Source organism: Micropterus dolomieu, linkage group LG13 (assembly GCF_021292245.1).
Source record: "Micropterus dolomieu isolate WLL.071019.BEF.003 ecotype Adirondacks linkage group LG13, ASM2129224v1, whole genome shotgun sequence".
In the NCBI taxonomy this organism is placed as follows: domain Eukaryota; kingdom Metazoa; phylum Chordata; class Actinopteri; order Centrarchiformes; family Centrarchidae; genus Micropterus; species Micropterus dolomieu.
The window spans coordinates 23,489,334-23,515,623 of NC_060162.1; the positions used below are offsets into that span (position 1 = coordinate 23,489,334).

General features: G+C 38.3%; 3 protein-coding genes across 4 annotated transcripts in view; all 3 read left to right on the top strand.

The window, feature by feature from the left end:
• The first annotated feature begins 1,599 nt into the window (after positions 1–1,599).
• entpd2b (ectonucleoside triphosphate diphosphohydrolase 2b) lies at positions 1,600–17,192 on the top strand. The gene is made up of 9 exons (XM_046067250.1): positions 1,600–2,111; positions 5,972–6,089; positions 7,867–8,017; positions 9,257–9,416; positions 10,739–10,966; positions 11,456–11,725; positions 12,558–12,677; positions 14,273–14,407; positions 14,514–17,192. Exons 1-9 carry the CDS (start codon positions 1,995–1,997, stop codon positions 14,727–14,729), a joined length of 1,515 nt encoding a protein of 504 aa, XP_045923206.1. The 5' UTR covers positions 1,600–1,994; the 3' UTR covers positions 14,730–17,192.
• A 629-nt stretch (positions 17,193–17,821) lies between these two features.
• phpt1 (phosphohistidine phosphatase 1) lies at positions 17,822–21,033 on the top strand. The gene is made up of 3 exons (XM_046067251.1): positions 17,822–18,200; positions 19,963–20,090; positions 20,520–21,033. The coding sequence occupies exons 1-3, from the start codon at positions 18,035–18,037 to the stop codon at positions 20,610–20,612; spliced, it is 387 nt and encodes a 128-aa protein (XP_045923207.1). The 5' UTR covers positions 17,822–18,034; the 3' UTR covers positions 20,613–21,033.
• Positions 21,034–22,100: 1,067 nt separating this feature from the next.
• mamdc4 (MAM domain containing 4) overlaps positions 22,101–26,290 on the top strand; it is a 36,576-nt gene continuing 32,386 nt past the window's right edge. For both annotated transcript variants that reach the window (XM_046067764.1, XM_046067765.1), the window contains exons 1-2: positions 22,101–22,175; positions 23,922–24,014. In XM_046067764.1, the coding sequence (XP_045923720.1) occupies positions 22,124–22,175; positions 23,922–24,014 (145 nt within the window). In that variant the 5' untranslated portion in view covers positions 22,101–22,123. The remainder of the gene's footprint in view (positions 22,176–23,921; positions 24,015–26,290) is intronic.

A 26,290-nucleotide genomic window follows, 5' to 3' on the forward strand; every position in this document is an offset into this window, starting at 1 on the left:
CCGTATGCTGGCTCCTTCATAAACTGACCGGAAACGCAACCTGCTCGACCCTGTGCAACTATGTAAAATGTCGGTGTGACATATCACCCCGCGTTAGGTTGTGCACCACGCTCCCCTAAAGACTGTTTACATCAGTGGTGCTGAGGTGGAGCAGGTGAACAGTCTCAGGTTCCTGGGAATCAGCATCACAGAGAAACTGAGATGGTCATCTCACATCTCCACGCTGGTGGAGAAATCTGAGAAACAGCTATATTTCTTGAGGAAGCTTAAGAAGTCCAAATTCCCGCACCAAGTTCTTGTCAGCTTTTACAGAGGAGCAATAGAAAGCATCCTGACTGGAAACATCACTAACTTGCGTGGGATGTGCACGGCCCAAGACCGGAGGGCTCTGCAGCGGGTGATTAAAACTGCTCAGAAGATCACTGGAACCCATCTCCCAAGCATCAGTGATATCTGTGAGGTGCCTACGCAGAGCCCAAAGGATATGTTCACCCTGCTGCCTTCTGGGAAGAGAAGTTTCAGCTGCCACACCACCAGACTGCAGAGCAGCTTTTTCCCCCAAGCCATCAGACTCTTAAACTCAAATTCATCCTGAGCACTGCTCCAGTGATTATAGTTTACTTCTGTTAACCATGTGTTTATTATTGATTCTGTATTAATGTAATATTGTCTGCTACGTAGCAGAAGGGAGTTATAAAAGCTTTGCAATCCTGTTTTTATTTATTGGATTAAGGCAATGAAACCAAGTTAGTAAGAACAGATTCAGTAAAGGTAACACAGAGTCATAAAATAATTTCAGACCTTTAATTTCTTAAAGACTTTTTACGAATAATTTAGTTTTCACACAGACATTTGACTTGTCATTGTAGGAAGAGCACAGGTGTTACTTTATTTTATTTTTTATTTGATTAATCCAAAGTGGCAGAAACAACAAATGTTCTATAGTCAGCGAGGACTTATATATGGACAAGCCAACTATTACTGTTTGCTGATTCATTGTATTTGTGAACAACATGGGAAAGACAATGTAAAGATGACAAAACATTGTCTGGTGTGTGTGTATCATGTATGATTCAACATGTGTAAGTTTGTCATTGGACAGGAGGCAGTAAACTAGCTGTGTGTTAATGTCTTTATTTTTCCAGGAGAATCTATCTAAACTCAGATTGACGGTTCTTTAACAGTATTTGGTTTTTTTGCAATATTCAGCATATTGCAAAGGATGCAAAATAAAAAGCAGTGCCCCCAGAGACAACATGAATAGCTCAAGTGCAATATTCAGAAGCTCAAGTTCAAAATAACTCATTATACATTCTGCTAAATTTAGACACCGTCTGAACAGGATTTCAGCAAAAATAGACTTTTAAAAAAGTAAATGTACAAAGAAAGTATGTGCCTCTAACGAAAACTTCCATGCTTTACTCAGACATTCAAATGAGCATGCAATTGGGAAGTCAGGTTTAATGCTGCACCCATTCACATGCAAATACTAAACTACTAAAACAACAACCATCCCTGCCGTCCAATAGCCTACAAGCTGGAGCTCTGCCAGTTCAGGCCACCCCTTGCTTTTCTTGTTAATGATTAAATAATTGTGAAACATGTGATTTTCTGTCCCCGTCTTCACTAAACAAGGAAATGACGAGGTGGAGATGTGGAGCTCCGACCTAAATGGGCTAACGGTTGAATGTGAATGAACTAAGACATTTTCCCCTCCATGGCACCAGAAGCCTAGCCTTGGGGCTGTTTTCATTCACTGTAGGTTTTAGACACATGGAGGAGGACTTGGCTCGGGACATAAATTCAGGTCAGGCGTTGCTAGCTCAAGTGAAATATAAAACAGGAGGCAGGCAGCAGGTGAAGCGTGAACCACAGGCGGGCTGTGATAACGCCTAGCCATCGGGAAGCCCTACTGCTCCCACTTGGCCGCTATTAAGTCAGTGCTCAAATTTCCAGCAGACGCAAAGAGGAGCAGCACTTCTCACTTTCACTTCATGGCTCAGCGCTCGGCTCATCCTCTCGTCCCCGTCGCACTGCTGGTGTTTGGACTTGTTGCAATCCTGCTCCTGACTATCCCCACTGAGGATGTTCAGGAGGCGCCGGGGTTCATGGTAAGGTCTGTTCCGTTGGGTATTTTTGGATCAGTGTTTATCAGCGTGTTAAGTTGTCTTAACCAAAAGCTCTGTTGTGCACAAAAGGTGTTACACAGAAATATGAGGCATTAGAGGATTATGTGACATAGTTCTAATTGGATGATGGCCTAGTTTACTCTTTTGTTTCCCTGCAAGTTCACAATTGAATCCCCTGTCTTTGAAGTCTGGCGTTGGCTTCATATTCTCTGCTCAGCCATTGAACCTCAAGGCTATAGAAGTCCAGGACTGACAATATTAAATAAAGTCAAATTGAAACTGTATCTGTAAATTCTGATGCAAAAAGAAAAGGGCAACTCCAAAGAAACCCTATATGAATGAAATGAAACAGACTGCATTTTCATTTTCAAACCATCAGTCAGCAATAATCTTACCTGTAGAAACATGAAAATGCTATCTTCTCTTAATGCTTGGTTCTTGATCACTGCTAAATGTATGTTATTTGCTTATCACAAGGCTGCCTGTCATCAGTAATGGTGTGATATGCACTCAGGTGATCAACTGAATAGTTGCCTCATTGTAGTGAAACGAATGGTATTAAAGACTAAACCTGTGGCGCGGTTGGTGAATTAAAGTATTAATGAACTGAACTAGTGAAACACTGTTTTGTTTTATTTTTATTATTTGTATGAATTATTTTCCCTTTATATCTAATAACTGCAAGAAAGACATGAAACTGTAATGTAGTCCTTTATTGGCATTCAGAGCAGGATTGCGGCGCATGTGAAATCCAGCTTTGGTTCCCCCTGCTCCCTCATTTTTGTGTTACTGGCTAAATATCCCATGGTTCCTTTTATAGTATAACCATAACAGCTCTTTCACTCTGCAACAATGTAGTCAACCAGTCACAACAAAAGGACGGGGTTTTCTTAAGTTTTTCAGGGAGACAAGTACAACAGTTTCCATAGTTTATCACATGAAAGGACAAAACAGATCATTAGAGCTCCTCTTTGTCTTTGGCAAGTGTTAGAGCGAGTCCTTAACAACTGACTGCACAGCAGTAATGAGAAAATATGACAAATAACAAGGCAGGCTTGCACATGATGCTACTGTTCACCTGTTGTACTGATTTTAGGAAGTTGTGTGTTTGCAAATGCCTGACTGTGGAAAGGTGTGTGTGTGCGTGTGTGTGTGTGTGTGTGATCCCTTTCCTTTGCTCGTCAATTGCATACCTTCTTGCATGGCTGGATTTATACACCTTCTGAGGTTCCTTTTATTTAAGCAGAAGTCAAAGTAGCTGTAATCTGTGTCTACATTGTAGTGGAAGTGGAAGCACTGAGCAACAGGTTTTTCATCACAGTTTTTGATCGCAGTGGCATTTGAGGAAGTATTTTCTGCAAAAAAGTACAGGAAAGTCAGTACTTTTTCTTCCTCTAATGCTTCAGATAATGGTAAGAAAATTATATATTTTATAAGATGTAAAATCTTCTTTTCAGTTATTGATGATGATCTTTATTTCCCAACATGTCTTCATACCTAAATGAAACAACATATATGACCGCTCCCCAACACGAACTGTGACTATGAGTACCAATAAACATGTGGGTAACAGTGTGAAGCAGTTGTAGGAATCCACTTGGTAGGTTTAGGAAAAGATCATGGTTTGGATTAAAATAAGTAGTATGTTACATTAGGAAGTAAGTAAGTAAACTTTATTTGTATAGCACCTTTTCACCGATTTAAAAAATCCAGTGCATCACAATAAAATGTGATACAATACAACAAAGTAAAATACAATGCATAAGAAAATTTAAATACAAATGGCAAACAAAAAACCCTCGTTTAACTTGAATACTGCTTGAATAGCACAGTCTGCAGTTGCTTTTTTAAAAGAATCGACAGAATTCACACAATGTAGAAAGGGAGGCAATGCATTCCACACTGCCACTGCTCGGAACGATCGATCCCCTCTGGTTTTAAAATGAGTGTGGAGAACCACTAACAACCTCTGACCTGATGACCTCAGGCTACGGGTGGGAGTATGAAGCTGTATCAGCTCAGAGATGTAGAGCAAGGCTCTAAAAGTAAGAACTAGGATTTTAAATTGAATTCTAAACTGGACTGGTAACCAGTGAAGTGATGCTAAAACAGGTGTGAAGTGAGCACTTTTGTTAATGTGAGTTAAAAGCCTTGCAGCAGAGTTCTGAACAGCCTGGAGACGGTAAAGCTCCTTCTTTCTCAAACAAGTAAAAAGATTGTTACAGTAATCTAAACGAGAAGGAAATAAAAGCATGAATGATCATCTCCAACTCACCCTTTGACACCAGTGTTCTTAAATTGGAAATATTCCTTAGTTGGAAGAAACAGTTTCTGGCCAATTGTTTAGAGTGGACATCGCTGAATCAAAAACCGCACCTAAATTCACATGATGTAACTCGACATATCGCACGTATACTCAAAATTTTTCAGCATGGACTTCTGGTTTCACATGGGACAAGAACAGTGGTCTCCTGGGTGAAAGTCTGTGTTTGACCGATGCATCCAAGAAGATTGGCAAGATATGGAAGTGCATTGCACTCACCAAAATATAAAAATGGAGGCATTTTCTCCTAATTATGTGAGAGATCTTAATTTAAGTTTTAACTGGTCAGAATGAAATTATAGATATCTTTAACTGGAATTACAACTTGTCAAAATAGTATTGTTTAATTGTAAGTATCTGTTATAAAGTCATAGATATCTTGAATTTAAGTTTGATTATTGATATCTCAAATAGTCGAAATGTAATTATAGATATCTTGAATTAGAGTTTTGACTATGTGAAATGACGTTGCAGATCTCTGTAATGACGTCAGAAGCTAGAACAAGTTGTTGGAGGTTGGAGACGCATTGTTTTTTTTCCTTGAGCTTATGATGGAAGTGGCTAACAAGTGAGCCATCTGGCTGCCTTCTCATCTCTGAGAGTTGTAAATGTCTACCAAACTCGCTAGTGAACAAAGCTCTCGTTTGCCAGAAATTCCTCTATGATAAGCTCTTGCTATTTCATGGCATTTTCTCTTATCCACAAAGGCTACAAGGTTGAAAGGCTTTGCTTTGCCAATACCCAATGGGAATCCTCTCATGAGCAATGAGATGCACAATAATTTGTACAAGTCATAATGCTGCATACTACTGAGAACTGAAGCGGAATTCCTTTTGATTCACTGTGAAGTTGAAGAGTAAAACATATGTTCCCATGTTAACGAGTCCCAGATCCAAAAGGTTTCTGTATGTTAAATGAATCTTTGCCCTCAATACATGCCTTATGAACACTCCTGCAGCTGTTTCAATATGTAAATTTCCTTAGATTGCCTTGCAAAATGAGTATGTTTTTGTTCTGGCTCATGTCACACAATTTTAAAAAAAAATGTATTCTTCTTCACCACACAGAATTGCCTGAATGCAAGCAGGGGAGCAAAAGTGTAATATAAGCTCCTCTAACATTTTCTTGTACACACAAAAAAAACCAGGAAGTGTCTGATGGGAAAAACAAAATTTTATTGTGAAATTCCTTTTTTATTTGTTTTTGTTTTTAAAGTCAAATCAGAATACACAAAGGTGAAGATGTGCAATGTTTAAATGTAGGCTAATAGTCCTGTGTTAGTGTTTGTAGATGGGCTGCAGTGTAATCTGTCCACCATATGTGTACTTGTGTCTTTGAACATTGTCATTAACCTATTCTGCAGCGACATGCCTTCCAGATGCCAAAATTTAGGGCCACCACCCCATAAAACTTTCATGTTTACTTAACTGGACTCCCTTTTTAAGGCTGTAAACTTAATGATCTTTCGGAAATGCTCCTTTTACCTCTTTGTTTTTTTTCTGCCTGTTACTCTCTGCAGTATGGGATTGTCTTGGATGCTGGATCTTCACACACAGCTTTGTATATTTACAAGTGGCCAGCGGACAAGCAAAATGGCACTGGTGTGGTCACCCAGCACAGTGAATGTGATGTTAAGGGTAAGTGTAAGCACTTTCTCCACCAAAATCCAAAACACTCTGGTACCAGGGGACAGTAGTCCGTAGTCTAGCAAACAACATTCACAGTCAAAATAAAGAAGGAACCATGGAAATGTTTTAAACCACTGTTGCATCTCCATCTGTTCCTCCTCTGTTCATTCTTATGCTTAGTATGTTGTAGTTTGGTTTACCAATATATGGCTTCTGTTTCACGCTTCATAAGTTAGCTGCCTGGTTTGTCATGATGACCATTAGCAGCTTATATTTTGGCATATTTCAGCAAGATATTTCATAGATGATTGTTTGGAACATACAGAGCGTACACATAAACCACAAAGAAAAGTGGTTTATACGGAGCCCCTAAATTCCCATAAAGTGATATTTTTTTTATCTTGTGCCCATAACATATCTTGTTTGTAAAAGTTATTATCTTGTTCATCAAAGTGAATTAGGCTATCTTGTGTGCACACAAGATAATAACTTGTGCGCACAAGATATCAAGTTACTAAGTTACAAGCTTTTAAAAATCACCTTTCCGGATTAATGCTGCAGAGGTGGTGCAGAAATATGTTGTAAGAAAATGTAAGGCTGTTAAAACATGCAAGTGGACAGACGAGAAGTAGAATGAGCTGTGGGAGTGATCTGAAAGGTTGTTATTGATGAATCATTTTCTCTGGGTTGCTGTTGAGATCTTTTGTTACGATAGTACTGAATTCATGTCATGTGGAAGTAGGCCTACGGTGTCTAATTTGTAAATTCCATTCAACATGCAAGTTGTAAGCATGATTGATAAAGTCCATCATTTAAGGTAATTAAGGTTAATCGATATAGTGCCATATTGATCATAAACAGTGTTTTGAACCCTTACACAACTGTGTTGAGTTGCCCAATGAACGCGCATAACTGCTGAGAATCAGCTACAGCTGCCGACATCTGTAAAAGCGCATGGTACAAACCTTTTAGGACACAGTTTTTTTTTTTGTTTGACTATAAATTTAATCTTGTGATAGTGAAATCATACCAGGAATATGCACTTGCTATAACACCAACTATCTACTTTGTTTTTTTGCTTTAAAACTAATAAATTGTATTTTAGAAAGTTGTTTCCTTGTTAAACTCGAGTGCCAACTGTTAACTGTAAATTAAATTATCACATGAATGAGTCAGAGTTGAGTTTTGTGCCCTGCCACTCCCATTATGCCAAAGGGTCTTAATGTTTTCTTGGCTTAGATAAATACATTTTTTCCCATGAACATGGTGTTTACATTGTCATGTTTCGTAATTGTAAACAAAAACCCAGTCAGAAGTGAACTTTGATCTGCAGATAGATATCTGAGAATGACATGCAAAATTACAAATTGCTGAATGAAACACAATTTAAGTGCTACAAGAATTCCATAAATATTGGTAACATTTGTTTTCCTCACAATGTATTTATGACGCCTTCTATAACCAGGGACTTCTGGTAACAGTAAAGAATAATTAAGATATTCTTCTTCAAATCAATTTTTCAGGTTAAGTTGTGAAAAGCAATGAATAGGAACATTGATTCAAAGTTCACCCCACAGCTGTGAGTAGATTGTCATGCAGTATTTTTTCGCCACAGACTAGCAGGGACATTTCTGGTATTGTGGGTGTGATCAGTTGCATCATAATGCATGTGGGTCACAACAGCTAACATTGTAATGAGCAAACACAAGAACAAGATTCTGCAAGTCTATAAGCTCAGCAGAAGGTTTGTTTTATTATTTTTTTTTTTATCCTTTTCACCACTCAGGCGGAGGAATCTCTAGCTATGCAGGGCAACAAGGAGCAGCAGGGCGGAGCTTAGAGGCATGTCTGGACCAGGCAGTGAAGGACATCCCAACAGAAAGGCACAAGCTCACGCCTGTGTACCTGGGAGCCACAGCTGGCATGAGGCTTCTGCAGTGAGTCAGCGTGTGTCTGTGTGACCAGATTTTCTCTGTCTGTGTTTGTTTGATTGGTTTCTATGTGACTTTGTTTTTCTTTCACATACAATGCTTCACCTCAGTTCTAGTCCTATTACTGTCTTACAGTATGTAAAAAAATAAAACGAGAATCTTCAACTCCTCTTTGAAACATAATTATGTACCTTATACAATATAAGATAGCATTAAAGCATGTATTAGATATAAAATGAATGAACACAGTGAATGAACACTGCCCTGTAATCATGTCAGAGACAGACAGATGAATTTACATGAATTATATTGTTGCCTGTGAGCACTTTCAGAGGGATAAAGACAAAGTGCATTCAAAATGGCATTTCTTGTGTTAACTACACTGAACAAAATTATAAACGCAACACTTTGTTTTTTGCCCCATTCATCATGAGCTGAACTCAAAGATCTAAGACTTTCTCTATGTACACAAAAGGCCTATTTTGCTCAAATATTATTCACAAATCTGTCAAAATCTGTGTTAGTGAGCACTTCTCCTTGGCCGAGATAATCCATCCACCTCACAGGTGTGGCATATCAAGATGCTGATCAGACAGCATGGGTATTGCACAGGTGGGCCTTAGACTGGCCATCTTGATAGCATCTTGCCATACCTATGAGGTGCATGAAGCTTTGAGTGCACAAAGTAGGTGAGGTTTGACTTTATGAAAATGCACAGCAGAAAACAGTTGCCCAATCATTTAGTTGGAAGTGAATATGTAAATCATTTGCTAGTGCAAACATGTCCAAATGCTACAATTTGAGTGAGAGGCAAGACTATTTTCTTTTATCTGTCTGTGCACTCAAAAAATCCCTTTGCACTTGTAACTCCATACAATGTACTTAAATTGATTGTTACCGCTCTCTCCATTACTTCCCCTCAGTGCTGGTTGCAGCTCAGGCTTTTTCTTACACTGCTGCTCAGAGAAATCTTTGTTAATTGATCTGATAGATTAGTTGATAGGATTTGGGCATGGATTTGGGGGATTGGCATGACAGAGTCTTAAAGGTATTGTTATGATAAACATGACTTGATGCATGCAAAGGATGTTTTGGATTAAACAATTTGAATGAAGAAAAGCAGGAATAAAATGTACTTGCATAATTACTAATATGTAATCGAGTAGAAATCCTGTCTTCAGATGTCTGTATGGAATGAATCCACTTGGGGACGGAGGGAGTAAGACTCTTGTTTCTCCCAACCAGAATGTCCAGCCCAGAGCAGACGGATCAGATTCTGCAGGAAGTGGGACACAAAATCCAGTCCTACCCTTTCAGCTACAAGGGGGCGGCCATACTGAGCGGTAAAGATGAGGGGGCATACGGCTGGGTCACAGTCAACTACCTCTTGGAGAACTTCATAAAGGTGCCATAACTTGTGTGTATAGGCTCAGGTTTGGTCCCAACGTTGGTAGGGATGCAAAAATCCACCCCCTACCTTATGAACAAATCTTTGTCAAAATCAGCGGTGGGAGGCATGTCGAAACAGCTGTTTGCGGCTTAGCATAGTCACATGTGTCTCGGCCAGTAACTTGATGTAGCTTCTGGGTGGGCACATTGGAATGATCTAATATGACTTCACTCCAAAGGGAAAGGGAATAAGTTCGCTCAAATATTGGTAGTGACATTTCTGTCTTCCCAAATTTATGATAGGGACATGTCCCCACTGTCCATCTGCAAACCCAAACCTTGCCTACTTGTCAGTAGGCCTTAATCAGTAGGGATTTGTAAAAGTAGCTGCCAGTATTTTGATCTAAATCATCCATAGAGTCAAATACTGTGTCCCTAAGAGCTCAGCGCATGGCAGCTTAAACACAGAAAACACATGCAAACAGACAAAACACAAGCAAATCAAGGAAACATCATTTGGACAACACACACACAGCATTTACAAAAAATGCTGCACACCCCTGGGGCACACTTGTTGTCCCAGCAAAAAAAAAACACAAAATTTTTTAGTTTAGTTTCCAAAACCACTTACGGATAGCCGCCATAAGTAACTCCATGAGTCACAAACCATGGCGACAACAATGTGTCCTAGCCATGTCCATCACTCTTTAGTGCTCCCTGCAAACAGTTTCCATTGTCATCTGCGCTGCTTCCGATGTTTCCTAATTTGCTTCAGTTTTGTATATTTGCATGTGTTTTCTTAATCTGCAGTACGTGGCGTTTTCAAGGCCACCGGAGTCAAAGGGTGATTAATTTAGAAATGATCGATGTGCAGTGAACTAATGAGGGTAATTGTAAGGGTAATTGTACTTTTGTGAACCAGTATGGTGTTAAAAAGCACCATGCATTAGAATAAAGTCCCATTAATTAGTTAATTTTAAAATATTTGCACTTAAATGTTGCAAAGATTGACTGCGGCTACAGGTTTGACACTTTTAAAGCTTATTTAGAGTGACTGATGACACCTAGTGGCATCTCCAACAATAATGATCACTATACCCTCATGTCAGAGGTGGCAACTTGTTGTCAGCTTGTCAGTGGGGATCAATCACTGTATATATTGTATTTATTTATTTTTATATGTTAAGTTCTGTGTGTGTAGCATGAAGGGACTACAAACTTTGTTTCGTTATACAACTTTGTGCTGCATAATGACAAATAAACAGCCTTGTACCTTGAAATTAACAAGAACCCCCCCCCCTTACCTTCTGTTTGGTTTCCATTATTATATCTTTGCAGTATGGTTTCGTGGGGCACTGGTTCAGCCCTGGCAGGCCCACAGTGGGAGCTCTTGATTTTGGCGGGGCGTCTACCCAGATAACATTTGCAACTCAGGAGAAAGTAGAGGACAAAAATGACATGATAAAGCTGCGTCTTTATGGCCAGGAGTACTCTCTGTACACACACAGCTTCCTGTGCTATGGACAGGACCAGGTCCTCAAGGGACTGCTGGCTCATATAGTGAAGGTAATGTAACACCCACACTCAAACTGAAGCAACCCAGAACAGTTTTAATGTATGCTTTGATATAAAGTATCAATGATCAGCTAAAATTTCCCAATAAAAGGTTCTAATTACTGTATAATGGAAGAGAAAATTTCACAATCATAGTAGTAGTCTACAAAGTACATAATTGTGGCACATTGGCCGTGGTGTGAAATAACTCATGTAACATTGGGGTTCTTATTTATAGTTTGTTGTTTTTTTGTTTTTTAATCGATGTTTTTAGCTTTTAGTATTATTATAGGTTCTAGTATATTTTTACCTTATTTGTTTACTATTTATGTATTTTTAACTTAAGTCATGTAGGTAGATCGCTGTTGCAGTTGTGCAAGGACTGAATGTGGTAGCTGCTGTAACAAATCTAATAAGTATCTATGTGCATTTAAAAATTAATAATTCTAAAAGTATTTTAATGGGTTTGTTGTAATCACTATCTATCTCTTTCTATCTCAGTCTCAGGGTTACTCTGAGTCAGTCACTCACCCCTGCTATCCTGCAGGCTACAACACAACTTTAAAGTTGAACAGTATATTCAACTCTCCGTGTACATCAAAGTACAAACCCAGCTCCTACAACTCCCAGGCCTTTCTGACAGTACAAGGAGGCGGACATTATGAACACTGTGTGGGCAACGTGTCTGAGATTTTCTCCTTCGACAGCTGCCCCTTCTCCAAATGCTCCTTTGACAAAGTCTTCCAGCCAAATGTCACCGGTAGCTTCATGGTAAGAAAGACGGAAGGGAGCAGATACAGATGGCTTATACACACTGATAGCATCATAGACTAAATTGTTAGCGACTCTTACAAAGTTAGAATTAGTTTCCATTTTAGGAACCACAGACAGCCATGCTGTATTCTGTATGTCAAAGATTAGAAACATTGCAAACATGACTGTACAGCACACAAACAAAAATATAAAAGATGCTTGCATATTTTAAATGGAAACCTATGAACAGACTGGACTTGAGAGCACAAGATGTGACATTTCAGTAAAAGTAGCAACACCACAATATAAAAATATTCTATTACAAGTAAATTGTAATAGCTATCAAATAATTATATGGAATGGTCTGTTTTTAATTTATTATAAGCATGTAAATCAGAGAGAGAGAGAGACGTACGCACGCACGCACAAAAATGCAGTGTTGGTGTTAAAAGTGAAACTAATTAGTATCTTTATAAGTTCATCATATTTATAATGTAGCATGTCTTACAACTGTCAGATGATTCAGATTTTTGCTTATCTGAAATGTAGTGGAGGAATTGTAATAAAGTATGGTACTTGTACGCTTAAAGAATTATGTTACCTAAAGAGCAGACAATAACTGCACGGAAATCTGTGTTGTGACTTTGTACAGATGTACTGACAACGTACAGACTTTGACAGTAGGCGACACACTAGAAGAAGCACAACATGGCCTCAACTCAAAGTGCATAGAAAAATATAGGCTGTACACATTATTTGTGTCATTCTATTGCTATTAAAGCTAAATTATTTTCAGTGTAGTAATTGCCCCCAGTCTGAGTTTTGTATTGTCCTCTTTCTATGTTATCAGGCGTTCTCTGCATTCTTCTACATTCACTCCTTCCTGCAGCGGATCACCGGCATCAGTGTGCATACTCCTTCACAACTGCAGGAGGCAGCTGCAACTGTGTGCAGGATGACATTCGAACAAGTAATGTTCTTTTCTGTTTAGGTTCTGTTTAATTAGAATATCTCATTCAGTGTCGGGTCAAAGATGTCAAGATGAAATATGTTGTTCCACTTTCTACATTCATTGGATGATGAAGTCATCAATAGTAATACATTTGGCGATCCTTTAAATTTTTTATCCACTGCCATCAGGCCCATATTTGATTAATTACTAAATATCTAAACTAAGATAATGAACATGGTAAACATTATGCTGTTGGGTCAGCAGCATAGCACTAGAGACAGGGAATTTCAGGCACTATGACGCAGAGGTGTAGTTGAGTGGTGTTAATTTACATGAAACATGAAAAACTTACATTTGAACTGTGGTTAATTGCCTGATGACAACAGAACATTAATTCATAGTGTGAACTGCTCCAAGAGTCCAATAGAAAGTAAAAATCCAAACAAACAGAGGAAACACGGGAGCCAACATACACAGTGCAGAACAATGAACACGCAACAAGTGAGAGGGTAAGACTAACTGAATACAGGAAGTAAAACAAGACAAGGACACTAGGGGCAGACAAACTACAAAGTAAAACAGGAAACATGAAACGCACACACACACCACTCCAGAACCTTGACATATACATTTCACTAAATATCAGCATGTTAGCTTTGTCACTGTGAGCGTTTCCCCCAAAGCAGGACTCAACAGTGCGAGTATTTCACTCACATTTGCCGCTATAAATAGATTTGTGCGAACCGGGAAAATGATTAGAGCACACAGTGTGCTAGTAAAGATAACATCCTTCCATAATCTGTTGTGGAAATAGTCTGCAAGTACTCAACACATAATGAAATGATAAAACAAAACACTGACGGGTTGAAGATCAAAATATATTGTACAATATGGACAGCATCTGGTTTCTTCTTTCACGGCATCTTCACGATTCTTTGTGGGGCCTCACTATATACATTCCAAGAGCAAGACGGACAAGACCACATGGACAGAGACTGTAATTCTCAGAGACCATACTAGAGAAAGAGCCCATGCCAGTTTCATGGTTAATGGAATGAATAAATGATAAAACTAAGGGTTCATACTATTTTACTTTCGCAGGAGCAGGCCATTATGCAAAAACATCCTCCTCCTGAAGATCCTCAATACAAGTCCAACTATTAGTCGAGGACATAAGGCAAAAGGGATAAGATAAGCAAGGATTGGGTTTTGCTAACTGACTATTTAGCTTTGTCAGGTGCATTTTGTTAGATACTAGGGTCTTCACTTCTAAAGTCATCCACTGGTTTTCATATCATAATTGCACTCAAGGAGAGTGAGCATGCACACACACACACAGTGTAAATATAAATGTAATTAAACTGTGTTTTTTAAATTTTTTTCTTTTAGGAGCACATGTACTCCTTGGGAAGAAATTTAGCATAGAGCCCTGGAAAACACCACTGTGTACAGACTAACAGAGCCACTAGCATAGCCGTAGACTCTTGCAATGCACTCACAAGTTAACCAATAACAATAATTATTCTAGAGGGGCACTCCACACCCCATATACATTTGGGCAGATGAGCGTAATTTTCAGTTTCATTTTAACACAGTGTTGGTTTTTGTTCCAGATGCTGTTTCTTGCTCCAGAGGAAAAGTCTCGTTTGCAGGACTACTGTGCTTCCTCGGTGTTCATTAAGATTCTCATGTTGAAAGGATACAGCTTTGATGAGCAGTCGTTCGCACGTATTTCCTTCCAGAAGAAGGTGATAATCTCATCATCCTAAAGAAAAAAGTATATCCTCGATGCTCATTTGCAACACCATTTTTCTACTAACTTGCTGTTCTCATTCGTTGCTGTTGCTCCTCCAGGCAGGGGACACTTCGGTGGGTTGGGCTCTTGGCTATATGCTGAGTTTGAGCAATTTGCTGCCAGCAGAGAGTGTGGGGATGAGGAAGGCCCTGACCACGGGAGCATGGGGAACGCTCATCTTTCTCTTTGTCCTCTTGGTGGTGGCAGTCCTTGTCTTCATCTTACTCCGAGCTCGTGATAGGAAGTCGAAAGGAGGCGGTGAAAGCACCATCTAGATACCGCAACAACATACAGGGCAGTCAGAAAACAGAAAGACACTCATAATGTTGTTTTTTTGTGTGTTGGCTCTGTAATTCTGCACACTTGACCTGAAATTACCGTATGAGGTTAGAGAATGGAATTTCTGCTTTATTTAAGGGTGTTCGCATTAGCGATAGACCAATTATTCGGTCAGCCGATTAATCAGCAAAACTGGCATTTTGAGATAATTGGCATCGGCCGATACCTGCACTCATAAGGCCGATGTATCATCCTGAAAGACCTCAAATCTAATCTAAAACCACTGGCTAACGTTAATTGTTGTATTGACGAGAATAAGGCAGTTGAATGACTTCACTTCTTACAAACTGTACCCCACTCTCCCAGTCACATTCTGAAATCTACAGCATAATCCATGTATTTTTATATTTCGTGAATTAATACAAACTCCATCTGAAACAACACATTACTGGCTAAGATAACCTGTGGAATAGATTGTACTCTGCATGGATTAATGGAATTATACATGACTTTTCTTTGTTTTGATATCTGCATTATATATCAGCCATCGTCCGTCCTACTCTCTAAATATCGGCTTTGGCTGTTGAAAAACCCATCAGTCGACCACTAGTTCAATTTTTAATGGATGTGTGAACATTGTAGAAATGGTTTCTCTTTTTATACAGAGCCCCATAATGTTGGGTTAACAGCAGGACAATGATTCTTAACATGGAGACTGATTCACTGCGAAGGGTTTGACTACTATTGCATAATTAGAATTTATTGGACTTTATTAGGAGTGATATTAACTTGTCCAATTACTAAAACTATAGGAATGTGTATAAAAACAACTGCAAGTTCATCTGATGTGGATGCAAACACCCTCAAATTGAGCAGAAAGTCAGGACTTCATAATCTTTTTCTAAATAACATTTTCTAATGTGCTGGAATACAGAGCCAACAAAATTAAAATTGTGTCACTGACCAAACTGACCTGTAGGTTTAAGAACATAGTACTCCCCCAGTGGCATTGGTACTATGGGGGGGGGAGTCTGAATGTAATTTTTATTCATGAAAAGTAAAAAGTGAGTGTAGTCTATAGCACTGTCACAGTAACTTGAGGCACAGCATGGAAATAACTAGTTTAATATGTGAGGAATCACTATTTTTAAAGTTTTTGTATTTCAGGGGGCAGTTTTTATTCACATTTTTATTGTCTGCTTAAATTTAAATAATCATAGAGACAACATACAAACATGGTGAACAGCAGGTGTTTGCTTATTATACACATTTCTTGACAGAAAACCTCTCTAGGAAACGCTGTTTGGGTCAGTTTCTTTAAAAAAATCATTCAAAGTCATTTATAAAAACCTTGTATCACATGGAGGTTATGAACTAATTTCAGCAGACTTGAATCACTGCTCATGCTCTCTGTGTGTCAGTGTACACAAAAAAAACAATCACGGGGTCTTTTAACTGAGATTTAACAGTCAAACTTGTGCTTTTACAGAACAAGTAACACCTATTTATGTAATGAAATCTAATACATTGTCCCTGCAGCAAATAATCTGTTTAAAGTAGTGATCAGTTTTAGTTGACATTGTGTCATCTGTTTATTCAGCTCAATGGTCATTTTTTAATGTATTGCATTGTATCATATTGTAAGACCATGAACATTTTTATTATTATTACAAGGATTCAAGGGCTTCTGTATTGAATTGGATTACATATTACATGTATTGCTTTCATTATGCATTTACAGGTCTGAGGTGAAACATGAAAGCAACCTAACACTCCAAAAAGTGATTTGCATGAAAACCTTGTCAACAAATGTGAATAATTTTACATTCAAAGGCTAATCAGTGGTCTTAACCATTATCATTTTCTGCATTTCAAGAAGTTTATGCTGCAACATGAAGACATTCCGATATGTACCAGGCATGCTGGCATAAAAAGGCAAAGGCAACTCATGATATGTAGCTCTGTGCTAACATCTGAGCCAGCTTTGAGATCCATTATAACTCCTTCATGTTGAAATCATATGTATATTGTTGCATCTTACTGTATTGTTGTGGTATAACATGTCATTGTTCAATCCTAGTGAAAGTTGATGTTGGTTTCATCTCATTTAATGTTAGATGTGTATGACAATAGATTAAGCAAATTTTATAGTATATCAACATTTTTACTAGAATGTCACCATGAATTTTGAATTATAAGGATGTTACATTCCTCTCTATGTGGTCACATTGGTTTTACCCCAGATAACAATAATAAATATTTTGTCTTTGTAAAGAGGAGTCTATTGGATCCTTCAATTCAGTAAATCTGCTCTGGACTACAACTACCAGAATGCTTTGATTTACTGACGTATAGGGGTCCTTCTGATGACTTCTGCTATGGTTTCATTGCCCCCAAAATAAAAGCGCGGATTTTTATAAATTTTTTCAGATGGTTTTAGGTTAATGTGAATTTGCTGTTTAATTGTCCCCACCAATTCAGCGAATATACAAATCAGTATATATTAAGATGAAACAAATTAAGGAAATAATAGTCTTAGTTTATTTGATGTATTAGCTTGCACAATGTAAATGGTAAAGGACATACAAGGATATGATAAAATGAATACCTTCAGGGGAGGAAGAGGGGCCAAGAGAAATTTCTCCACGCTACAAATAAATAAAAGAATAAAAATAAAATAAGTAGGCTACATCTGAGAAGCTTCCTGTCAATTAGATGCTTTAAAAATGCATGGTGGAGACTTACACCAGGATACTTTAAAACTGTTGTGGTTTAAGAAAATAAAACTAAGCCCTCAAAGTCGGTATGGCAGGTTGAGATCTGGACCTACAGAGTAACCTAATACACCCCCTGAAAATCTTGTCTTTGCTGACGTCCAGTGGTTTTCACACCTTGCTGCAGTGATGTGCAGGTGTACTCCACTTTCCAGGACCCCATGGCAATGCTGCTGGCATTTACAAGCCGAGAGGGTACAAAACACTGCCTTTCAGCCTGGTGATAAGGTATGTTTGCAGACCAGTGTCAGTCTGAATCTAACATGATTCAGTACGTGTTGTGCGGCTTTTATTTTGGCGGTGACCGGAAATCCTGTTGTGTTCGCTGAATGGCGGAAGTCTGAACTGTGGATGAACCGCTCTCAGTTGTTATGAGCTCCTGTTATTCCATTTACGTCCAGGTCTGAATAGAAACGGCCTACGGAGTTGTAGGCTTGCCATAGAAGACAGACACGGCGTTTGTTAATAAAATACAAGCATTTTGCCTGTTTGCGTGTTTGCTTGTGTTGTCGCGAGGAAGGCTGGAGATGTGCACGCAGACGAAGGCTGCAGCTCTGATGGCAAACATACCGCAGGCAGACATCGACCCGTCCGGCGTCTTTAAGTACGTCCTGATCAGAGTTCACAGCAGAGAGGAGGGAGACGACTCGGAGGTAGATATAGTCCGAGGATACGGCTGGGCTGAGTACCACGGTGAGTCAGCAGCACTTAAAACTAAAGAGGGCCAACAGGGGGTCCATCAAAGCCTCCCCGTAAAACCCGAGACCTGTAACAATTTAGTAGTTTATTAGGCCCACATGTGTTAGTGGGAAATTATCCACTGATCGATGAAAGTAACGTAAACCTACCATTAGCTAAAACTAATGCAGACTAATATAATATCTGTGAAGTATTCAGCCTAACGTTACCATGATGAAGAGGTGGCCAAAACAATAACACCTCTAAATCTAATTTACTGCCTCCAAAATCAACATAAAGTTAGATCAGCACCTTACATACAGTCTATGGTCTACGGTCAGACACAGGCCAGCCATTAGGAATTATGGACAGAGGGACAACATTTTCCAAACGTAGCCACTCATCGACACCCACTCCAGAACCAGAACCAGAACCACCCACCCTTCTAGGTCTGCCAGCAAGGGCAATTTCAAAGAAGCTCTTGGCCATTAGCCTTATGATGACACAGAAGGAGTCTCCAACAAAAAATTCCAAATTGGGTGTTATAGACCCATCCAGGCTCCATGCTCTGTTTTGCATAGACGTTTTTAATATTATTATAAAACACAAAAGGTCAGGTCAGTTTTATTTCAAAAAATGTTTCTTTCACTAGACTGTGACGGTTATATTCATTTATACAAGGAGAGAAATAAAGCCCCTCCAATGATTGAGTGAATAAAGAAAAGTAAAATCAAACACTGAAGAAATTACTGCAAGGCATTCAATTATGTTCTAATTATGAGTGAACAAATAAATGTACTTCATCTCTCAAATTCAGTTTGAGGGCTTCATTTACTAAAGTGTTGGTCAAGTTGTGTGCATAATATGGCTGTGACAGCTGAAATGATATTAATTATAATATCTATAGCTTATTATATTGTAACCGTCTTTGCAGCTGTATCCTGTGCCTTGTGATGTGTTGCTACAAGTTGAAATATATTTTAATAATAATCTATTTATTTATGTAAATACATATCAATTGTTTAAGTCAGTGATTTAAGACGGGGTCAATTTGCATGGGCCCCCCCTATGGCCTTGGGCAGGGGTCATCTGTACCCTTTGACCCCCCCTGACGGCTGATTATGCCTTTAAGTGTGTTTAATATCAATGCACTATTATGGTTAGTTATGGTAAAATACAGATGAATAATTCACATACTAATGTGAATATATTCGTCATGACAGTGCTTTACATTTACTATAGGCAGGTCAGCGCTGCCCTCTGCTGGACAACACTGAAATGCAAATATATACACCACTTTTTCTGTGTTGTGATATGATTGATTTGATGTGGCAATTTATGCAATTCTAAATCTTGCACTGCCCAGGCCTGCAGGAATTAAAAACTGTTTAGTGTATTCACTTCAACACAGAAGATTGTATCTTAATTACAGAACATGTCGAGTGACGAGTTATAAACCTTGATTAAAAACACCAGATGGAGGCAGCTAATATAAACAACAAGCAGCAGTCTGTGATGAATCATAAACATATTCTATGAACAGCTGGGAGCTCAAACACTAACGGATCATTCACAAGTTCATTAGAAACAAATGTAAATGTATCAAATGTTGTGATTAAGCCAAAAGCCAAATGTTTTTTTCTAAAAAATTACATCATAACCCAAATAAGAAATACTGAGCATACTGTATTTTTAACTGTTATGCATAGTATTTAGAGATGAGATATAAAGCACAGTGTTAATGCACTGCTCACCTGTCGCATCCTTTCTCTTGCAGCTGATATCTATGACAAGGTTTCTGAGGAGCTGGAAAAGGGCGGCCTCCTGGACTGTGAGTGTATCGGAGGAGGGAGGATCAAACATGATTCCCAGGCCAAGAAGATACATGTCTATGGATACTCCATGGTGAGAGAATCCTGCTGGATAAAAACTGAGATTATGCAGACAATAACAGTATATAGAGTAAATGTGCCATGAAACCAAAACTATGAGCTGAAAGAGGCTAAAAAGCTCCATAGTGCTGCCAAGTTAGCTGATTATTAATGATGGGGTTTTCACTACGAGCAAGGCAAGGCAAGTTTATTTGTATAGCACATCTCAACAACAAGGTAATTCAAAGTGCTTTACATAAAACGTAAAAGCAACACACTACAACTCACATTTATAATTAAATTCAATGTGTAACATTAATCCCCCGCGACATTATGCCTGTACTCAGGATAAGCGGTTGACGATGGATGGATGGATGGATGGTGTAACATTAATTATTTGAGCATAATTAAATGGTTATTTTCTAACTCTAATGGAACATTGATGTGGTACTTTTCATTACAGGGATTTGGGAGAGCAAACCACGCAGTAACTACTGAGAAACTGAAGGCTCGCTTTCCAGACTATGAGGTGACATGGGACAATGAAGGATACTGAACTGAACTAAGACCAGCCTCTGTTGGACGCCCTTTTTCCTGGACTGACATCGCACTTATCTAACACCCCTTGTAAAAATGCAGAGCATGCCATTTTAAACCATTCAGAGTCCGATAAGGAGCTTTTGATACCACGTTAATCTAAGACTAAGACTGACCTACAGTGACAAGTCTGAGGAGAAAAGAACTCTTTTGGGGGGGTTATTTTTATGTTACAATTTGAGCAAAGAAATATCAAACATTGTTGTTTTTCACATTTGTACTCTGTTTGGATCTAAATGATTGTTTTGGAATTTCAATAGGGTGTAATAGCATCTACAATTATAAAATAAATAACTGCTCATGGCAATTTTGTAGAGTGACATACAGTCACTCTCTGACTTGTTTTAGAGTCACATGGCCTCATAAATCTGACCTAATCATGTTTGCATACTGTGTTTCTTCTGTAGCAGATCAGTTGTATTCATGTCAGCCATCAAACTGTAAATCAACGTTATAGCCTGTATGTCAGCGGGTAGATAAGACCAACTTGATGATCTTTGAGGATTACCAGTATTTTACTATCATGATATTCTGGTAATATTGCCAGTGAGAGGATCCTAGATATGCTGTTGGCTTAGTATCTAGATATTAAATCTGAAATCTTTTTGCATGTAGTGCAACAAGCTGCAAACACAACACTTACTTCATTTTATCATTTCATAAAGTTAGTATGGTTAATGTGTTAGCTATCAGTTGCAAGCAGACATCAAGCTATCTTAACTTTCATTTAAAGTCCAGTATTTACTCTTTTTAGCCATTTTATCACCCACTAGCACCCATGAGAGAAATATATGGCTCTTAAGCTGGTAAATGTTCCATTTTCTTCACCAGCTAGACGCCAACGTTGTCTGTATGCTGCTCGTGCTGGGTCGGTAACGTAACTTCCCGTCACAGCTGCCTGCTATGACGTGAAAAAAACACTGTGAAGAGATACAAAACTGAATCAAGACTTGAGGCAGGGGGGAACTTTTTCTGTCATGTTCCCCCTCCAGAAGCCTAAAAAAGTTCAAAGTGCCCATCACACACAAACAGATTGAGTCATCAAGAATATTGGGGCAGCAACAAATAAACAAGGAACCAAGTTGAATTCGATTGAAATAAAATAAATTGTGCCTACGAGGCATGAATGGAGCATGAGACCATCTAGAAAACTCTGAGCTGAACTGAGTTCTCTTACGGCCCTTTACCTCTAGCTGCTCAGTGAACTCATAATGGGGTCAATCCCTCTGCATCACTTTCACCAACTGTGTCTACTTAGGTTTTTGTGCAATATAAGGATGTGTATAGTGCGGAAGACAGTAATTTGAAGGAAATTGTTATATGATGGTTTATCGCAGTTGCATACTGGGAGAATGTAAAGTCCAGGTGTTATCTCTCATGAACAGAGAGGAGGTCAGAGTCAACTAGCAAAGACTCTCCAGGTTGTGTTCAGACCTTCAGACGGATCCGTTGGAAGAGGGGGAAAAGAAGATGTTTCAATTGAGGAGCTCAGCCCTCATTCTGCTGTTGACTCTGCAGTTTGGTAAGTGCACAGTCAACCAGACTCCATTCAAACAGTGGGAGTTTTGCTGCTGGTGCTTAGCTTATCATATACAGATTGATAGAGAGAAGTATACAGGACACCGCGGATAGTGTTGAAACATGTAAAAACAACAAAAAATAGTAATTTTACATCCACATTTTTCCAGAACTTTCAACCACTTATAAAAGTACTGAATCCACAGAAGAGTTTAAACATATTTTTTCCCCCTGTCTCGGCGCTGATCACTTTCACCTGCTGTCTTTAGTCTTTCAGGACAGGGCAGTAGCTACTATAGGGGACACTGAGCTCATGTCTGTCTTTTCTGGGAGTATGTTTTTTTCTTTGTAACCTGAGAATAGTTAGCATTCTACAAAAAAAACCCTTACATGTGGTGGTTATCTTTCATTCTCAATTCCAGTATTTATAGACTCAATAGTTATATACAGCTGACTACATGGAAGCCAACAATAATTCTAGTATATATAAATTAATAAATGTTTTAGTATTTTAAAACATAATATAGACGTTTGTGTTTAGAAATAACGAAATACTGGACAGACAGCTCTTTTTTTTTTTTTTTTTTTTTCCAGGAGTCTGGTCAGAATTTGTTTGTTGGGGGTGCATTTGAACTTATATACATACACACACACAAAAACATACCTGTATATACTTTGTTTCTAGAATATATCAAAATTACTAATGTGTTGCTGTATACTACAACAAATAGCAAATCTGTGTTTGTGTTGTTACTTGATAATTCTGTCTTTACATTCACTTTTAATTCACATTAGAAAGAAAGAAATAACTGAAACAATTTTAAAATAGGTTTTAAAAAGTTTTCTTTCATTTCATTGACGTCAGCCGAACTCAGTAAAAAGTTATCGGACATGTTATTCAGCTGTTATTGCAACATGCGCTGTGTGTGATAACTGAACATTGTCTCACTATGAAATGTGCAGCGATGCATGTTCCTACTCAGTCTGATTTTCAGCTGTCAGGTCATTGAAGCACTAAGCAAGTCTTGAGCCTTAATCAGAGACCTTTGGTTGCACCGATGGCATTTTGCTGCTGTTAACCTGATTACATCTCTCGGGCCTTTGGCATCAACTGTGCCATAAACCTTTGACAGTAACAGGTCCTGATAAGAGAGCTTGGTGTTGTGTCACCTGGAAGATTTTATACAGCCTTCAAACAGAAGCAAAGATGGGAAGTGGAAAGTAGGATAGGAGAAACTATTGTATTTTCCACCCCACTCCAGTCTGACGGTTCCTTTTCCACCTTTGAATCACAAATAAAAATCCCCCCTCAAGGTACTTACTTGCTTGTTTTCAGTCTGGACAGATGATTTTGATTTGTTTTGATTTTGTTTTTATTGTGATTTTAATACGGACTACTGGGAGACTAGCCGTTGAACTGAAAGAGAGCCAAATAAATAAATACATTGAGGAAAGGTATATCCAAATCCCTGGACTGGATTTTTCTATTGAAGGTGTTATCCAAAAGGCTTCTTTTTTTACTTCCATAAAATTTGTATTAAAGGACTACTTTTTCATTGTGGTATTGCAACTTTTTTTTTTTTTTAAATTAAGGACTTATTAGGAATAATGTTGTTACTACTGTGGACATGAGCCTAACATTTGGATAAGACATTTCAGATAACAATGCCAAATTTGAATCACTGTATGTTTATAATATCAGTTCTAATAATCTGTATTAGTTTGAGTTAACTTTTATCTTTTTGCACAGCGGCTGGTTCTTGGGCTCAAATATGTGAAGCTCCTGGGAAGAAATGTGACTTTGTGTGTGACTGTTCTAGCTGCAGCGATGAGCAAGACTGTGGTAAGTTTAAAAAACGTTATATAAATATGGTATCATCTGCAAAGACCCTGTTCTAAACTAAATACTAGTTCCATAAGTTATTCTCATCTTTGAGATGAAGGTGTTGTATCTAGAGAGGCAGACACCTGATCTAATGACAGACTCTTACATTATTTACATTTAATGTATAAAAAAATGAACAATCATGTGAATATAATGCAGGGCTCTCAAGTTTTATCGAAAGTTTGGAGTGAGATAAGGCATATTACAGGAGGAGCCACTCAAATATTTGCAGCAGCGGCCCCTCAGCCAATTCTCTCAAGTTTTTACTAGCAGTTTAATTTTACTTATAGTTCATAATTAACCCGAACAAATAGAAAGTATAACAATAGGTTAATATGATAAAAGACTATTTATATATATATACTTATATTTTAAAAATACAAATGTAGGCTATCAAACTAAAACGAAATTAGGCCCCAAACGAGCCCACTGAACAGCAGTGCTGTACACATAGGCCTACAGTAGGATGGCAGAACCTACGCATGTATGCCAAGCTGTGTGCCAAGCTTATGAAAGGTGTTTTGTGTTGTAATTGTTTGTTGCACATTTTAATGCCTTGATGACAGGGGTAGGGGGCTCCCACTTAGAGCCCTGTGCCTCAAGGTCAGCTATTTACACCATCATGATGGATGATAGCTTTCTGTCCAGAGCCAAAATAGAAAAATATCTATTCCTTTCATTAGTTTAAGGTAGCCAAAGCTAAGCCCAGTGGTGGACAGTAACAAAGTAGTACTGTACTTAAGTACACATTAGAGGTATTTGTACTGAACTTCATTATTTTCTTTTCATGCCACTTTCTACTTCTACTTCACCACATCACCACAAGGGAAATATTGTACTTTATATGAGAGCTTCAGTAAGTAGTTACTTTAAAAATAAGCTTTTTACACACAAAATGTATTTAGAGTTTAAACAATAGGATGTTTTGATGTGAATTAAATTACTTAACAGTTTACAGAAGTTCAGCTAGAACTACATCAGTTAGGCTAATTGACAGAAATTTGGGGTGGTGATGGTGCAATGGATAAGACTATGCCTTTGGTGTGAGAGACCCAGGTTCAATTCCCATTGTGACCCATCCACCATTGTGTCCCTGAGCAGGACACTTAACCCCTAATTGCTCCAGAGGCGTGCGACCTCTGACATGTATAGCAATTGTAAGTCGCTTTGGATAAAAGCATCAGATAAATGTAAATTTAATTGGCAACTGTTTTGGTATTAGTCATTTTTCATGTAAAAACATTTCATGGTTCCAGCTTCACAAATGTGAAGATTTGCTACTTTTACTTGATTATTTTAATGTATTTTTAATCATTTTGAGGTTTGGACTGACAAAACAAGCATTATGAAGGTGTCACTTGGGCCCTGGGTAACTGTGACAACATTTCTCACTATTTTCAGAATGTATTACTATCAATTAATGGAGAAAATAATCAACTGATTAAAATAAAAACAATCATTAATTGCAGTCTGATACAAAATAGTTCAACCCCAACCAACTACATTAATGCATGAGGAATAATAATCAAGTGATATAATAAATACTAGTATACAGTCATATGGGACGTTTTTCTTTCTGCTTTGAGTAGGCTACTTTTATTTTAATTGGCTACTTCTACATTTTCCAGCTTATACTACTTACATACTTTTACTTAACTGTTCCAATGTAGTACTTTTTTTTTAGTATTTTTAAAGTGAGGTATTGGTACTGTTTATTTTATTTTTTTTTTCTTTGATCACAGATAAGAGAGATTTCGTCCAGGAATCATAAAATAAAAAAACCCTACAGTTACCGCATTCATCGGGTCTTGCGCACCGCGGTGAAGTTAGTTTTAAGTTGGATATTCGACAGACATTCACCCAGGATCCAGTGACAGCTTTTTAGTCAGTTCACCCAGTGACGGTTGTATAAGTGCGGTTAGCTCACCTCTGATGGCTCGCTTTTAACCAACGGGGGTTAGCTTAGGGACCATCAATAAATTACAATTGTGAGAACAGTGTTATGGGAAAATCATTATTTATTTCAATAGCTTCCAAGTCATGTGACACAGGGAGTTCAAACCAATGCCGAATTGTAGTACTACACTGGGCAAATGAGACACACCCCTTCATATTTGATTTGAGTGCATATTTGAATTTATATGAATATTTATTCATAATTTATGTAAAATAATGCCTTTTTTTTTCAATAGCTTCCAAGTCATGTGACACAGGGACTTCAAACCAATGCCGAA